Genomic DNA, 18489 nt, shown 5'->3' with positions numbered 1-18489 from the left:
AATTTTCATCTATACATATAAATTAACAAATGCAAATGTTATTCAAATCTGTGCATTTCCTCTTTTTTAGTGATGTGTGCCCCAACTTCCATACTCCCATCAGTAGAAAGAGCCTTCATTAAGCTAAGAGTCATTTTTCCTTCCTCCAGTTTCCATTCCAGGCTTCCATTTCAGTCATCAGTAGTCACATGACACAAGGGTGGTTAATAAGACACAGTGACTTGTTAACCACCTCTGTGTGTCCCAGTCACACGGTGGCTGATTTCCCTAATTATTCCTGCTGGGCGTGGGTTGTCTTGACATCCAAACCCAGCAAAGGCAGGTAGCTGGGGTGGTTCACAAGCCATGCAGAACCCACAGTCTGTTGTAGGGTTGCTAGGTGGTTTGTTAAGAAGCTATCCTTGCCATGTTCAGAGAACACGAGAAGCCATGACCAGCACGGGAAATCAGCCACTGTGGCTTACTAACCACCCTCATATTGTGCAAACGGGGCCAGCATTACAGGCAGTTTCCCCCATCTTGGAGGTAGGAAAGCCAAAGAAGAAAATAAAATATAAAATAGAAGCAAAGCTGCAGAATGATGCTCGAAGTGGAGAACTTTATTAAAAGATGCAATAAGCTCTATCCATGTCAGTACATTGCTTTCTTCTATCCCACTTATTGTGGGTATTTTGAATCTTTTAATGCATTTCTGTACTCCAAGCATCATTTTGTGTCCACCTCTTTTTGCTGCCACCACACAAGAGTTCCACCTTAAAAGCATTGCTTTTAATATGGTAGCCTTGGCAGAAAGGTAATTACTTATTATGAAGCCATGTATGGAGTAGAATAGAATATAGAGTTAATTAATCAGACCCTACACCTGATATGCCCTGACCATAAATTATCTTAATTATATACTGGTGAATGATCTTGGGATTGACTTCAGATAAATTTCCGCACTGATATTTTACATGTCTGTTTTGTTTAAGAGACTCACAAGTGAATTAGATTACCATTCTCAGCATATTAGCATGCAGCGCTTTGTTTTTCTCTCGGGCCTTTCGCTGCTAGAACACCTAAAAAGTGCAAAAGAGAATCTCAGCTTTCATTTTGAGGAGGGAAAAGAAAATACCTGAAAGTTTGTCTAGGAAAAAAAGTTGATTCACACAGAACTGGCCTGACAGCATATCCTCTGAGTGTTTCTTTTAAAGGCCATTGGTTATTTGCACTTACCTCACAGCCACCAAGGACTATGCTCATCAGATATGATAGCTTGATATGGTGTCTGTGGCTCTCTTTTTCTGCCTTAGAGTTTTTAGAGCTCTTGAGATGCCTGGAAAATCTCAACCTAAATGCCACTGAAAGCAAGAAAAGGCATGATTATATTTCATTGAGAACACAAGACACTTTCTGCTAGAAAAGTTGGGGTTGGGAGCAGGGAAGAGAATCCTGAAAACCCTTTGTAATGAGGAGGGGGTACATGGTATGGATCAGGTGAGTAAGAGACATATCAGCCAAGGGATATTTGCTCTTCATGAAGTTCGGTCAGTTCAGACCTTAAATATTGCAAAACAGCTCTCTTAGCTTAGAAGGTCCCATGATAGAACTAAGTAATTGGATGATCTGATTCACCCAGTGCATTTACTGGGTTATGTTTTTATGTGATACCTTCAGCTGGGGTGAACAGTTGCTCTAGCAAGGTACTGTGGTGTGACAGGTTGGCAGAGGGAATCTGCCCTCATCAGATTGAGGGTTTGGTCCCTTCCTTTTGAATGTCCCTTGTTCAGTGGCATTAGAGCCAGATTTATAGCTGGTATCCTAGGATCTCATTAATTTGCTTCAAATGTAGAAACAATCTTTTATCTGCTATCAGACCCAGATGTGGCAACTACCTATAGAGTATCAGTGCTTGCATTGTTATCAAAGAAAATCAGAGCAAACTTTGTTGGTATGTTGGGGGAACCTGGAGCCTAGGGTTCACAGTGTACTGGAAACACTTTCCTCTTTTTTTCCTTTTTCTCCTTCCCAACTATTTGTATTTTTGAAAAAAGGCAGGATATAAATGCAATAATAAATAATAAATAAATATTATCATAGCCTTTGGTTTATACAATAAAATGGGTATGGTAAGAGACAAAGAAGAGGAACAGTTTCTGCTGAACAAACCCAGCAAAGAATTTTCCTTTAATCAGTAGGATGTGTCTGTCTTCACCTGACAGAGTTTCAAACACCACTATGCTTGGATGAACCAACACCCAGCTGTGGTTGGCATAGGCAACGTACACAGATCACTTGTACAATGTACATATGTAGATCCTACATCATTACTGATGTAGTTTACCTACAGTTGAAGACAAGGAATGGTACCCAACTTGTATCCCTCTGCCAATAGACGGTATCTGTCAGTGGAACAGGGATGGGGGCAATTTTTGGCAATTCCCCCTCCTCCCTGTAGCTCCCCCGAAATCTGCTTCAGAAGGTTGAAGGATCCTCCAGAACCGATTCTCTGTGCACAGGGGGTTGCTTGGGAAAAGGTAATTTGCCCCCCACTCTGTCCAATTGATGCACACCTTTTGTCAGCAGAGGGACACTTGTTGGATACCACCCAACGCAACATGTTGTTGTGTTGCTGCTGCTTTATTAAGTTGCAATCCCATACTCACTTACCTGGAAGAAAGTCTCATTAAACTCAGTTGCGCCTACTTCTGAGTAAGCACATATACTTGCACTGTTAGCAGTATTAGTTTTATCAGTAGTGGTAGTTTTTCTGAGGTAGTTCTATTATTATTATTTTATTATTATTAGATATTTAAAGAGTTATATCCTACCTTTCTATTTTAAACAGTTCTCAGAATGGCTAACAAGTGCCAGTACAAACAATAAAAGCAACAATACAAATAAACACATAAAACAGCTGCAGGGCTAATAAAACAACACCACTTGTTAATATTAAAAGCTTGGGTAAACAGACTCGACTTAGCCTGGCATCTAAAAAATAGCAATGTTGGGGCCATACATATCTCCCTGTAGAGGGAAATCCATTGCTAGGGCATCACCAGAGAAAAAGCTGTTTCACCAGTAGCCACTTGCCTCACTTCTGGAGGGGCAGCAGCAGAACAGCCTCAGAAGAATATCTTAGAGTGCAATCTTATGCATGTTTATACAGAAAAAAAGCCCTTCAACTCCCAGCATGCCCCAGGCAGCCATGTGGGTTGGGGGAGGCTGGGAGACACAGGACTTTTTTCTGTCTAAACATGCATAGGATTGCGTCCTTAATCATATAAGAATATAGAGGAGGTGGCAGTCTTTCAGGTTGTGTACCACTTTTCTTAGAAAAACTCAAAGCTGTTGTGCAAACAAGATACAAAGCACTGGAGATAGTTCCATTAGAGTCAACTCATAATAAATACAAGTTGTGGATGTCATAGAGCTATCAGATCCTGAGGTCTCCTGAGTTCATGAGTTCCTTTAAATATGCTCTTTTATTCCCAAACCTCAACATAATTACAAATGCTAAACACGTGGGGCAGGAGGAATGCTGGATTAATACCAATGGAACAACAGACATGCCAGCTGTGTAGCACACACCTGACATTTCTAACAAAATGGCCAACAGCTACTGGCCATGGACTGAAGGATCACCTGACCTACTACTCATCTATATTCTTCTAAAAAATAAAAGGAGACATTTAGTCCTAGCTACCATCCTTACAGATGTTTTCAAGAGGGACAGGAAACAGCCAGAAGCACAGGAGCAGTGCAACCCACCTATTCCTCTATGATCTCCCCCCAGAAAAAGTGCTGGTTTGGAGCGTTTAGCATTAGCTCGCTGTTGGCACCAAGGTCCAAGAGAGAAGGGGCAAAGAGCCAATCTAAGACTCCTCCTTCCTACACAATGTTGTTGCATCTTCCCAGTAGCTATTCCCCCATAGCATTACTCTTGCTATGGGGAAGTTCAGGCAACTTCGGTAGTCTTCTACCACATCATATATTTCAGCCAGTATGAATCCTGCTGAGCCACAAAACAGTTGCCCATGAAAAATAAATCATATTTTGCAGCCAGTCACAGCTAAAATAACTAGTTTCTTCTGCAACCAACAGTGATCCGCAGGTTGTTGAAAATTCCTCTCTTCAGCTCCACAAGACATTACTTAATAACTCCACTCCATGCAGGGCTTGTTTTCTAGCAGATAAGTATCAGCACTGCTAAACCGTTTCTTAATTCACATACTGTTTGTCTGTATAGAATATAAAGTTGTGTTTCTATTTAATTACTTTCCCAGCAGTTGTGATTTTTAAAATTGAAGCTTATTTCTATCGTCTTGAGAATCCACAATAGCAACCACTTGTAGCCATCTACCAGGCATGAGAAAAACTAGGCTTTCTCATACCACCTTTGGAGTAAATGAGAGTACTTGCACTGGAGAGTTTATAAGAAGGTTGATATTGTTAATTGTTTAAATGCAGTGAAAGCCTGCTTTCTGGGCTGTGATATATAATACTCGTACCTGATTAGATATTTCCAATTCTATAGCCAAATTTGGGTTGTCTGTTGTATCTGGATGATGCCAAGAAATGTATCTTTCTTTAAATTGAAAATCTAACAGATTAATCTCCTTTACTTTCTCAAGGCTCATTTACACAGTTGAATGAGCCTGTGACAGGTCTGAGTTTTAGTCAGCTATTATTTATTTATTACATTTATATCCCACCTTCTTTCCTCTTTGAGGAACCCAAGGTGGCATACATAATCATCCTCCTCTCCATTTTAGCCTCACAACAACCCTGTGAGGTAGGTTGGGCTGAGAGTCTGTGACTGGCCCAAAGTCACCCAGTGAGCTTCCATGGTGAGTGGGGACTAGAACCCAGATCTCCTGGCTCCCAGTGCAACACTCTAGCCACTACACTACGCTGGCTATTCTGAGCAGCCAAGCATCGAACCAATATTATGTCCACCATAGGCAGATAATCTGCATCATGAATCTGTGCGACATGGTCGTGAATAATTGGAATGTTATAAAGCTGACTCTGGAATTTCAAAACCTCTTAGAACAGCATGGAACAGCCTGTTTCATACCAACCCATAATGGGTTGGATCCAGTATTGTGCTACCACAAACAGAGGCTTACAGAATGGGACTTCCACATTTCCTCCTTCCTGCTGCAGCATCCCCCTCCCCATCTCCCTCCAACTCTCCCAATCCTCTGGAGCAGATTTGGACAGTTTCCAGGGGGGTTGCAGGGGTAGGAGAGAATGTCCTGCTCCATAAGCGGTAGCCTCTCCTTGTGGCAAAACAATCCTGGATCCAACCCAATGAGTTACCTGGGAGAATACACATCCTTATAAGCAGTCACAAAACAGGACTATGGCAAAGACTGTCCCTATTTAGCAGCCCTCATGCAAGTTAGCCTGGTTAGGAGAGCCATTTTTTTTTATTTCTGTCTGTGACAAGAGTCTAATGGCGCAATCCTATGAATGCCTACTCAGAAGTAAGTCCCACTGAATTCAGCAGGGCTTACTCCCAGGAAAGTGGGTATAGGATTTCAGCATTACTTATTTTACTCCTTGAATACAGCAGGGGCTTTTGATTGCCACCACAAACCTCTTCAGGTGTGGATGGAGCTGCTGGCCACAAAATTCTATGTTCCACTTATAGGGGGCAGGGGAAAACAAGTGAACCATTCGCCACAGGCAGTAAGCTGCCAGGGGCATTCAGTATGAACACAAGCTTTATGAGTACTTACAGTATTAAATGGAACTGGTTGACGTTTTAATTGGTACACATATAGGGCTTTCACCACGGAGAAATAGGGATACAGTGGTGCTCCCATTTGTTTCCATAGACTGTCATTGTCAATTACCACTTTCAGTTTGATACTGGAATTTCAGGTCATGTGTGTGTGCCTTTGTCTGTCTCATTCTCTATGACCCAGTTTGTATGATCAAACAATTTATTTATTTATTTATTTATTTATTTCATTTCTATACCGCTCAATAGCCGAAACAACCCATGGTTAATGAATTATGGGTTATTTGTGAGCATGCGAGAGTGAGTGTGCTGGTTCCCATGTGCTCATCACTTCCACTTTTCCAAATAACTTAGGAATGCCCTGTTCCTGGCTTGTTATCATTTCATCTGAACCCGGAAACTCTTGGTTGTTTAGGGGTTAAACAACTCAGAGTTGACCCATGGTTTGTTGTTGGGGTAACTCAGGGTTGTTCAACTCCTAAACAACCCAGAGTTTCTGGATTAAAACATAATGATACAATCCAGGAATAGGGCATTTTGGGGTTGTTTAGGGAAGAGGAAGTGACGCATACACAAGAGGCAGTGTGCTCACTCGCTGCCATGTGGTGTCGGCTAACTATGGGTTAAACAACCCATAGTTAGCCACTGCATGTGAACCGGTTCTGTGTGAGCTGCAGGAAGCTGACATAAGCAGACATAACAAAATGGCGTACAAAGAGAGCAGTAGTATTTAGTATTGTATTTTATTCTTTTATGTTTTGTGTGAGCTGTCCAGAGAACATGTGTTATTGGGTGTCATGTACAAATATGGTAAATAAATACATACATACATACATACATACAAACAGGCATGGAATAGTAACAATCACATTTGGCCCTGCCCACTCTGCCTTTGGCCCTGTCCGTGAATAGAATGTGGCCCCAAGAACTTTCCCATTTTGCAGTTTGGCCCTCGGACTGAGAAAGGTTCCCCATCCCTGATGTAAAATCTGTCTCATACTGTTGGCCAAACTGATCTTATCTTGGATTAGTGACTTTCAAGCGAGTATCAGAATATTTTGGACATGGGGGCGAGGTGTATGCATGTGTGTGGATCCATAATGTACTGTTTCATTAATTATTATTTGACATTGTTTTCCATTCATTTTCGTTTAAAGCCAGCATGTACACTTTGCTTTCCACAAATTCATGTTGAACTATGTTGTATTTTCAGTTGATTTCATAGGTGGACTTGACACATGCTCCTACCAACAATCCCCCCAGGAACATATTGAGTTAAAGCCTATAAAGCTTGTAAGTAAGGGTTTGGTCAAAGGGACAACATTAATCCTTCTAACTGCACTGAAAATTAATCTGCTGCTCAAATGGATTTGGCATGAGATTACTAATGATTTCATTATCACTTACCCCTCAAGTTACGAAAACCATTTAAAATATGCTGGCACAGTCACTTTGTATTATGCGACTGATATCCAATCTACCAATGATCAATGAGTACTCCATAGTTTATTGTAGTGGAATATTTTCTTTATTTTCTGTAAGGATATCCCCAGTGAGGTTAACTTCATGCATCAGCTGTTTCAGTGCTTCCAGTTCAAATATGAGAGATTCTACAGTCCATGTGGGTAGCTTCCAGCTTGTGAGTGTGGGGAGTCCCATGGGAAGGCATGGGTCTTATGCTTTTCCCTAGGACAAGGTGAACAACTTGTGGACCTCCAGATGTTTTGGCCTACAGCTCCCATTATCCCTCACCTTTGGCTGTGCTGGCTAGGTCTGATGAGAGTTGTAGGCCAAAACACCTGGAGGGCCACATGTTCCCCGCCCCTGCCCTAGGACATATCCCATGTTCCTGACTGTAAGTTCATCTGGGCGCACCAGATGCTGTTCTGTCTGTGGAATGTATTTGCAGAACAAGGGGACAGATCAAATCATCAGCACTGAAGGGAAAAGCCAAAACAAACATTCCAGGCACATTCCAGAATTATTTTTGCTTTACATGGCCTTTATTACAGGCTGCGTTTTGGAGCAATAATATCAGTGTTGAAGCTTTTAAAAATACACAATAAACACAGGTTTACCTGTAGCTATCAACAATATATTGAACATCATGGTGCAGGTAGTTTTAAAGGTGACTAAACACTTAATTGATCTAGGTCTTTAGAGAGAAGCTCAGCCATCTAGCCTTAGTAGAAGGTTCACCTTGACTGTAACATAGAATCAAAAACAGAAATATAGGCTGTGCATATATAATATTTAGATCTTTCAGCACATCTTTCCCCATTGGGTATACATATACAGTACTTAGTGACCAGGCCATGTGCAGATTAACTGGAGAGATGTTAGAACAGCAACGGTAGAGCAGATGCTTGCACGCAAAAGATTGCAGGTTCTATCACTAGCATCTCTAGTTTTAAACAGTGGAGGCTGGTGGCTGCAATGTCAGTGGGGTGGTGAATCAGCTCTTGTGTTTCAGTCAGAACTCTAGAGGAGCTATCCAAGGTGCCTTGCTGCCCCACTGACATTGGAGCCACCAGCCTCCACTGGTTTTAAAAGACTCAAACACAGATGATACAAAAGACCTCTGCCTGAGCCCCTGGAGAACTGCTGCCTGTCAGAGCAGACAGTACTGGGCTAGATGGATAAATTATCTGACCTTGTTTGAGGCTGCTTCCTATGTTCCTTTTACTGCTAGTTATCCCTGGAGAGAGAGAAACAGAATACAAAAACAGGTTTTCCAAAGGACCTTGTGTGCCTGTTCAGTCACAGAGTGCAAATAGGCTCTAAAGAATGAAGAATTTCAATGATCAAGGTGAATTTCCATTAAAAGACAAACTGCAGAAAACAATTTGGGTAGTCAGTGAACTGTGCTATCCACCAGTTTCTAGATGCTTATCTTTCCGCTGTGTGGCAACCTGCCCACTTGGCTTCACAATAAGATAATTGCTATCAGTATCTGTTGCAAATGAGCCAAGAAAGCTGCTGTGTTCAGAACTAACGGGGCTTTCACTATCCAAATTGTGAAAAACGCAACTCTCTTTAAGCTGAAAGCTGGAGGTGAAAGTGAAATGTATTTGCTAACTTTCATTAAAGCCTGAAAGCATTGATGGGCCTCTTGATTTTTCAGCACTCTTGCTATTGAGTTACTCATTTAGGGTTTCTAGCACTCCCTATCCCCTAAGCCTTGGGGGAGGGAACAATCCATTAAGAACAAATAAAATATTCAGCTAAAAATGAATAACAGTTACATAATGTACAGGCTTAAAGAAATCCTTTACCACCCCACCATAGAATATTATATGCTATTTGTGTCCCTTAGGCAGTGGGCATGCTAATTTGCAGCCACACACAGCCATACACAGCCAACTCTTTATGAATCAACTGTTGCTGAATGCTGTGTTAACACAGGCTTGCCTTAAGAGACGAGGCTCCATCAAGTCCAGCATGTAGTCTGCAGCAGTCACCGCCACATGTCTCTAGAAACCTCACATACATGGTTTGAGGGCAGTGAGGCTCTGGTTTGTCCCCACCCAGCATCCAGCAATCATGATTAAGGGCGCAATCCTACGGTCGCTACTCAGTGGCTAGATGGCCATAGGATGGCTCAGTTCCCGGGAAACAACCTCAGAGCCCGCGCTTCGGGGTTGGTTCCCTGAGAACTGACCTCCACCCCCTCCCGCAGTGCCTCGTAGGCAGCGCGGATTGGCCCCGTGCTCCACGCTCGCAAGAACAGTGAGGAGCAGCAAAAACGGGGCATTCCTCGGGGTGGGCTGGAGCGGGGAGGGCAGAAGTACCTTCTGACGCTTCCTGTGCATCGTCCGGCATCCGCCCTCCCCACCCCGACTTCCCGTGGCTAGACGAAATTGGCTGTCTAGCTGCGAATGCAGGGCAGCTGAAGCGCAGAGGGGAAGATCCCCTCTGTGCTGCTCCTGCCCTGCATTGGTTAGGCAGTCACCTCCAAGTTTGGTGGTAGCCGCCTATCCTGATAGGATTGCGCCCTCTTTGGAAGCATAATTTTCTTTGCATTGAGAACTCTGGGCAGAGAGAAATGGCCCCAGATGCACAGGTAGGTTGGCCATGTGTCCTTTTTTACAGAGGACAGTCCTCTGTTTGAAAGACTGCCAGAGGACTGTCCTCTATTTGACGGGCTCTCCAGGCCAATTTCATTTTAAAGATAAAGACCCCTAAGAACTGTTTCCCATCAACAGTTGGCACCTGAACAGCAGACTGAACAGTCAGACACTCAGGCCTTCCCCACTATGATGGCTGACTTTGTAAGGTCACATTCCATAACTAAAGGAATCAGCATTGCACATAGAATAGATTCCCTCTGCAACGTAGAATCCCTGTGAAAACACTGGAGTACTGGCAGCATTCTAGCTTCACAATGAAACTGAGCATGCACAAGACAACTTTGCCAACAGTTTTTTTTTTATATTTAAACATTTTAAAGTTTTTTTATATTTATATTTAGACATTAGCATATGCAAACTTTATGCACATTTGTGTCTTCTTTTGCACATTTGTATCCTCTTTTTTGGCGATTCATGTGGCCAGTTTGAATTAAATTAGACAATGAAATAAGTGCTGGCTCCAGGTTTGGGTGGGGATGGGGGTGTTGTCTTGAGCAAGGTGCCTTCAGTTGGCCTCCCTCAGTTGCCTTCAGTTGGCTGTCACTGCCAGTGGTGCAGCTAGGTAACCTTAGACTTTGGACTGAATGATCTTGCACACACCCTTTAGATGGTAATGTGTATTACTTCCCTTACTTCAAATGGCAGCTGCATTTGGGGGCCCTCCTGCTCATTCTGCTCAAAGGGGCCCCAAAGTCCTGTCCTGAAGGCACCACTGATCACTGCTGTCCATTCACTTGCCCTGTCCTTCTGGGCCCAATCTGCTCAGGGGGAGTGAGCGAGTCAAGCAGAGACCACTGGTCCTTCTTGTCACTCAGAGAGGACAGGTCAGTTGGCAGCAACAGCAAGGTGGAGGAGCAGGGCCAGGGAGCTTTGAGAATCAGCAACGGGCCCCTGCAAGGGAATTGGCCTCAGCAGGTGCCCAACAATGCAAGTGCCTGATACTGGCCCTGTAAATAGGCCATTGTTTTTGAGGTGCTGCAGCAATATCTATGATAACAACTATCTCTAAGAAGCCCCATGTGGGTATCTCTATGAGATCCCTGCCAAATCATGAACCTTCTGGCAGTCCCACACACTTCCACAGGCAAAGGGCTCCATAGAGTCTGAACTGGGCCATAGATTTATAGAGTTGTATGGCACCATCCAAGATTTCAGAGAAGTGGGTACCTGGAGCACTTAGCTGCTTCACCCCATGCCTGGTGGGCCCATAAATGCCTATGATGTCCAGGGTGAACTGTTTGCAACCTCAAAAAAAGCACTATGGACAGCAGTTCAATGTGACTACCTCATGGTAGTTGTTCCTTCTGCACTGGCCCTAACTTTTTCTTTCAGCCTGCTGTTAGGTGTCAGGTATGTGCACTTCAGATTACACTATAAAAGACAAAAGGTTGAGCTGTTCAGAAGGGATTTGAATGGAAACTGTTGGGGGTTCTGAATCAGATGGGTCGGGGTCTCTGTCTTCCTCTGCTGAACTGTGTTTAATCTGTTCTCAGTGTTTATTTTCTTGATCTCACCAATGTCTACAATGTTTTCCTCCTATGTGAAATAACTTTAACACATTTCCTTAGAAAACAATCTTCGTTGAAATCAGTCTGACTGACCGTAGGATCATTTACATTTATTGTTTATTTCCTGTATTTCTATACCAACCAATAGCTGAGGCACTCTGGGCAGTTCACAAAATAAAGGTTAAACCCATAAAATACATACATATAACGGGCAGTACACAATGGTGTCCCAGCACTAGCTGTAATGATGTTGTTGTTGTTGTTGTTCAGTCGTTCAGTCGTGTCCGACTCTTCGTGACCCCATGGACCATAGCACACCAGGCCTTCCTGTCCTGCGCTCTCTCCCGGAGCATGCTCAAGTTCATATTCATTGCATCCGTGATGCTATCTAGCCATCTCATCCTCTGCCGTCCCCTTCTCCTTTAGCCTTCAGTCTTTCCCAGCATCAGGGTCTTTTCCAGGGAGTTTTCTCTTCGCATTAGGTGGCCAAAATATTGGAGCTTCAGCTTCAGTATCTGTCCTTCCAATGAGCAGTCAGGGTTGATTTCCTTTAGGATGGACTGATTTGACCTCCTTGCAGTCCAGGGGACTCGTAAGAGTCTTCTCCAGCACCACAGTTCGAAAGCATCAATTCTTCGGCGCTCAGCCTTCCTTATAGTCCAGCTCTCACAGCCATACATTACTACTGGGAAAACCATAGCTTTGATTAGACGGACCTTTGTCGGCAAGGTGATGTCTCTGCTTCTTACTATGCTGTCTAGGTTGGCCATAGCTTTCCTCCCAAGGAGCAAGCGGCTTTTAATTTCATGGCTACAGTCACCGTCTGCGGTGATCTTGGAGCCCAAGAAAGTAAAATCTGTCACTGCTTCCATTTCTTCCCCTTCTATATGCCAGGAAGTGATGGGGCCAGATGCCATGATCTTAGTTTTTTTAATGTTGCGTTTCAAACCAGCTTTTGCACTCTCCTCTTTCACCCTCAACAAGAGGCTCTTGAGATCCTCTTCGTTTTCTGCCATTAGGGTGGTATCGTCTACATATCGGAGGTTGTTGATAATTCTCCCAGCAATCTTAATTCTGACCTCTTATTCATCCAACCCGGCATTTCTCATGATGTACTCTGCATATAACTTAAATAAGCAGGGTGACAATATGCAGCCTTGTCGTACTCCTTTCCCAATTTTGAACCAATCGGTTGTTCCATGTCTGGTTCTTACTGTTGCTTCTTGACCCTTGTACAGGTTTCTCAGGAGACAGGTAAGGTGGTCTGGTACTCCCATCACTTTCAGAATTTGCCACAGTTTGTTGTGATCCACACAATCAAAGGCTTTAGCGTAGTCAATGAAGCAGAAATAGACGTTTTTCTGGAATTCTCTTGCTTTCTCCATGATGCAGCGAATGTTGGCGATTTGATCTCTAGTTCCCCTGCCTCTTCGAAACCCAGCTTGTACTTCCGGTAGTTCTCGGTTCGCATACTGCTGAAGCCTAGCTTGTAGGATTTTGAGCATCACCTTGCTGGCATGTGAAATGAGCGCAATTGTGCGGTAGTTTGAACACTCTTTGGCATTGCCCTTCTTTGGAATTGGAATGTAAACTGACCTTTTCCAGTCTTGTGGCCACTGTTGAGTGTTCCAGATTTGTTGGCATATTGAATGCAGCACTTTAACAGCATCATCTTTTAGGATTTTAAATAGCTCGGCTGGAAGACTGTCATCTCCACTAGCTTTGTTGTTACTAATGCTTCCTAAGGCCCACTTGACTTCACTCTCTAGGATGTCCGGCTCAAGTTCAGTGACCGCACTATCATGGCTATCAGGGACATTCAGATCTTTCCTGTATAGTTCTTCTGTGTATTCTTGCCACCTCTTCTTAATCTCATCTGCTTCTGTTAGGTCCCTGCCTTCTTTGTCCTTTATCATGCCCGTCTTGGCACAAAACGTTCCCTTGAGATCTCCAATTTTCTTGAAGAGATCTCTAGTCTTTCCCATTCTGTTGTTTTCCTCGATTTCTTTGCATTGTTCATTTAAGAAGGCCTTCTTGTCTCTCCTTGCTATTCTCTGGAACTCTGTATTCAGTTGGGTATATCTTCCCCTTTCTCCCTTGCTTTTCGCTTCCCTTCTTTCCTCAGCTACTTGTAAAGCCTCATCAGACAGCCACTTTGCTTTCTTGCATTTCTTTTTCTTGGGGATGGATTTCGTTGCTGCCTCCTGAACAATGTTACGGACCTCCGTCCATAGTTCCTCAGGCGCTCTGTCTATCAGGTCTAATCCCTGAAATCTATTCCTCACCTCCACTGTATATTCATCAGGGATATGATTTAGGTCATACCTGAACGGTTTAGTAGTTTTCCCGACGTTCTTCAATTTAAGCCGAAATTTTGCAAGAAGCAGCTCATGATCTGAGCCACAGTCAGCTCCAGGTCTTGTTTTGACTGACTGTATAGAGCTTCTCCATCTTTGGCTGCAAAGGACATAATCAATCTGATTTCGATATTGACCATCTGGTGACGTCCATGTGTAGAGTCGCCTCTTGTGCTGTTGGAAAAGAGTGTTTGCTATGATCAGCATGTTCTCTTGGCAAAACTCTATTAGCTTTTGTCCTGCTTCATTTTGTACACCAAGGCCATGCCTGCCTGTTATCCCGGTGATTTCTTGACTTCCTACTTTAGCATTCCAATCCCCTATGATGAAGAGGACATCTTTTTTTGGTGTTAGTTCTAGAAGGTGTTGTAGGTCTTCATAGAACTGATCAACCTCAGCTTCTTCGGCCTCAGTGGTTGGGGCATAGACTTGAATTACTGTGATGTTGAATGGTTTGCCTTGGATTCGTACTGAGATCATTCTATCATTTTTAAGATTGTACCCCAGTACTGCTTTTCCCACCCTTTTGTTGACTATGAGTGCTACTCCATTTCTTCTAAGGGATTCTTGCCCACAATAGTAGATATGATGGTCACCTGAATTAAATTCGCCCATGCCTGTCCATTTGAGTTCGCTGATTCCCAAGATGTCGATGTTCAATCTTGCCATCTCATGTTTGACCACCTCCAGCTTACCTTGATTCATTGATCTGACATTCCAGGTTCCTAAACAATATTGTTCTTTACAGCATCGGATTTTCTTTTCACCACCAGACACATCCACAGCTGAGTGTCCTTTCGGGTTTGGCCCAGCCGCTTCACTCTTTCTGGCGCTACTTGGAAATACCCTCTGCTCTTCCCCAGTAGCATATTGGACACCTTCCGACCTGAGGGGCTCATCTTCCGGCGTCATCTCTTTTAGCCTTGTGATACGTTCCATGGGGTTTTCTTGGCAAGAATACTGGAGTGGGTTGCCATTTCCTTCTCCAGTGGACCACATTTTGTCAGAACTCTCTGCCATGACCTGTCCGTCTTGGGTGGCCCTGCACGGCATAGCTTATGGCTTCACTGAGTTACGCAAGCCCCTTCGCCACAACAAGGCAGTGATCCATGAAGGGGTCTAATGATGTTGGACTACCGTAAACCAATGCTTGTGCAATGTAACTAGCACAATGGGGAAAAGTGGGAATCTGTTGCTGAAAATTGGCACCACTGCTTTTTCCTGTTGTGCTAGTTCAGCAAATTGCCACCTTTCCTCCATTGTGCTAGTTATGTTGCACAAGCATTTATTTATGCTAGTGCAGCATCAGTAGTGCTGAACAGCATTGGATACTGCCCAATAAAATAATGTACAATATGAAACAGATTAAACAGAATAGTAAATTTAAGACTGGAATCATAAGTATTTTTATTGAATTAATGATTGCATTAATTTTATTGAATCAATGAGTAGAACATTATTATGCGGAATATTTTTAAATTATTGCTTCACGGGAGGAGGATACAATGATGGTGCCAATGAGAAGTCCTTGTGACTAGGGCTACAACCCTATTTATTGATTAGAAATGATTTGATCAGCTAAAAAGTTGGCAGCAGGGTCTTTAAATTAATTATTTTAAATGCAAGTTCTTAAGAAAAACTGCAGATGGAAGGTTTATCGTAAAGTAGGCATGACCTCTGTATGAAGAAGGGGTGCTCAATCTAAAAATGGAGGAACTATGTATGTGTTTTCTTTAGAACTATTACTTTTCAAATATAATAACACTACATATTTTCATTAAAATATTCAAAGCATTTTACATGCATTACCTAGTTGTAATCCTTAAAACAACCCTGTAAGGTAAGTAGCTATTATCCCCTATTTTGCAGATAAGGGGCTAAGAGAGAGAGGCTTGTCTAAGACCACCTAGTGAGTTTATGACAAACTATGGACTCCTTGATTCAATCAATTAATTAATCCATCCACTAAAACATGTACAATTAACTAAGATTTCTGTAACTGGGTGAAAACTCCACCTTTGACTAAGAATAATGTTTTCAGCTCAGCAAAATGACTTAAGTTCAAATTTGAAAGGGCACTAAAGGCAGCAATGTGAAGTTCTAAAATATCCTGAGGTAGAGGGATATACATACTGAGCTCTTTTTTCTGACTCTTTTAATACATCTCTTTAATCTTCAGGAAATAAATATTTATGATTGTTTGTTTATACCCTATGTTATCAGAAAAAATGCTCTCAAAATGGCATAAGATGCATTCTATCTCTCTGTCTCATTCTCTCTCACTCTTTCTCTGTCTTACGCACAAACACATTCTCCAATAGACAGCTTTTGTTTTCATTTATTAAATTTATATCTCCCTTGGTCCATAAAAAGCACTGGGCAACACTCAAAAATTGAATAAACCACAAAAATATTCAAATACAACAGTAACATTAATATCAACAAAACCCAGTCAAAACATTTGAAATATAAATACAATCAGATTTTGGAAAAGCATGAATGGTAAAAGGACATCAAAGATCACCATGTACGTGTCTAAATAAAATGCTTTGCATCGTTTGCTAAACCACAAACAACACAGAGCTTGTAGAAAGTAGAATATGGCTTCTTTTCCATCCTCCCCTCAGTAACACATATATTCTCATTTCAGGTCGAAATAAGTGATGAACACTGATGCAGCACTCCTGTTTAGCAGTATTTTGCTGAGGAATCCAATTTTTCAAAGAAAACACCAGTTCTGCGAGACCCGTGTCATAGAAGACACACATCATTCATCAAACCTGGACTCTACCAACATATGACTGAAGAATTCAGTCACAGCCTCAAATTTCTTCTTCTTGTTGTTAGGTGGATCCTTGTTAGATGATAAAGAATTTTCTTTTTAATTATTCACTTTTATGGACACTTGTAAATTGTAACCTTGTCTTCTTTTTATAGTTTTTTTTAAAAAAATATCAAATATCTAGTATTTAAGGCATGAAATGATTGAATGTGTGAAAGAGTCTTCTTTTTCAGAAATTTAACCAGTATTTTTGGACTAATGCAATCATACTGTACCTGCATGTACTAGTGATACTTTGACACACACAGACTTCCAAAAAAGCACCAGGTTGTGGGGCAGTGGGGAGATAAAACTGGAGACCATGACCTGGTTCACACCACATGACAGCCCACCATAGTTTAGTTTACCCGTGGGGGGCTGGTGTGTTGTGCTTGCGGTGGCTTGTTTTGTTCGGCGAACCCAGCCAGCAGGCATTGTTCGAGCATTAGACAACCCTCAACTGACTGTAAAACAAGCCATGGGTTATTTGAGGGTTGTCTAAACCTCAAACAACCCCTGCCATCTGGGTTAGTGTGATATGACAAGCCACAGCAAGCCAGGCACCCACAGGCACCATGCAAAAATGGTGTCCACAGCCACCTGGCACAACACAACAGCCTGGTGGATAAATTAAGCTACATTGGGCTGTTATGTCGTGTGAACCAGTTCAACTTAAAAACTGGGCACCCTCCATGTCTATAATAGATGTCATGTTTAGCGTACTGCTACTGTGTGATAGAGCACATACTTTTCATACAGAAGGTCCCAGGTTCGATCCCCAGCTTCTTCAGGTAGGGCGAGGAAAGAATCCTGCCTGAAACCCTGAAGAGCCACTACCAGTCAGTGTCGACAGTACTGGGCTAGATGGGCTAATGGCCTGGCTCATTTTAAGGCAGCTTCCTGTGTTCCTGTACTGTCGGAACTGACTAATTAGAGTTATTTTCCAGTTGTTGTAATGATCAGGATTGCTATCTAAATGTTCTAAGGGTTCGAGTCTGGGCATGTTTACTCATATGTAAGCCCTACTGAGTTCAATGGTGCTTTTTCCCAAGTAATTATGCATAAGGATTGCAACCTAATTCACATATGGCTTCTTCTCCCTGTTTGCCCTTCTCATTCCCATATGTATTAACTGTAGCTGTCAGTGACAGAGAAGTGAATGGAAACTGCTTCATTCTCCAGAAATTCAGGGCAGCTGTCTGTAATTTGCACATTTAAAAAAAAAATGTTCTCCTAGGCAGGAGCCAAACATGAATGTGTACTACACGGGGGTAAAGAGTCAAGGGGTGCCACCAACTACAGCCTCATGAGCCTCTGAGGATTCATGACGGCCTTATTTTAAAAGCTGACTAGAAAGCATTAGTTATGAAATTGTGAATAAAAATTTGTAAAGTTATTTGTAAATACCTTTAGAATAAGAATATGTATCAATGTGACATTTTGTTTTTTATTTAGTTTCCAATGGTATAAAAAGTGACACACACATGAGTTTTCTGTGGATATTTTGCACTCTCTGAATTGGATGCTTCTATTTGTTTCTTTTCTGTTTACTGTATGTAGTATGTAGTCCTCATGATACATATTCCTGAGAACTCTTTCTAGCTGTCTACAAAATCAGTACTTTAAAGGATGCAGAGTTGTAAGCTTTCCTGGGGCCTGAAGCCAATTTGGGAAGGAACGCTGAACTGTTTAGAACCCTTTTCTTGAAGTTCATCTCTGTTTTATTTGACTTCTTAGTGCTAAACTGAAAGCTAGCTTTGCTGCAGTGTTTTGCATCCGCAACATGGTTCCTTATATTATTCCCATAGATGTATACAGAAGTGTTTTTTGTGGAAATGCTACTTGTACACAAGGGTTCAGGTATAACGCTGGCTCCTTGAAGTCAAGGGGCTCAATCTAATGGTGTCATTCCATTGACAAAACTGCTTCCATCACCAGGAGG

General features: G+C 42.4%; 1 protein-coding gene across 4 annotated transcripts in view; it reads left to right on the top strand.

The window, feature by feature from the left end:
* The window catches only part of NKAIN3 (sodium/potassium transporting ATPase interacting 3), a 434650-nt gene extending 416619 nt beyond the window's left edge, over nucleotides 1-18031 (top strand). Inside the window, exons 6-8 of one of the 4 annotated variants that reach the window (XR_014789837.1) lie at nucleotides 6945-7024; nucleotides 16377-16648; nucleotides 17040-18029. Coding sequence is in view for 1 of the 4 variants with exons in the window: in XM_084848052.1 (XP_084704178.1) it covers nucleotides 6945-7024; nucleotides 16377-16400 (104 nt within the window). In the remaining 3 variants the exon portion in view is untranslated. Of the gene's footprint in view, nucleotides 1-6944; nucleotides 7025-16376 lie in introns of all 4 variants that reach the window. The other 3 variants (XR_014789838.1, XM_084848052.1, XM_084848053.1) reach the window with 3 other exon arrangements.
* The last annotated feature ends 458 nt before the right edge of the window (nucleotides 18032-18489 follow it).

Source organism: Heloderma suspectum, chromosome 4 (genome assembly GCF_057233095.1).
Source record: "Heloderma suspectum isolate Gila_16-S chromosome 4, 16-S_ref, whole genome shotgun sequence".
Taxonomy (NCBI): Eukaryota; Metazoa; Chordata; class Lepidosauria; order Squamata; family Helodermatidae; genus Heloderma; species Heloderma suspectum.
This window is presented reverse-complemented; position numbering and strand designations above follow the sequence as displayed.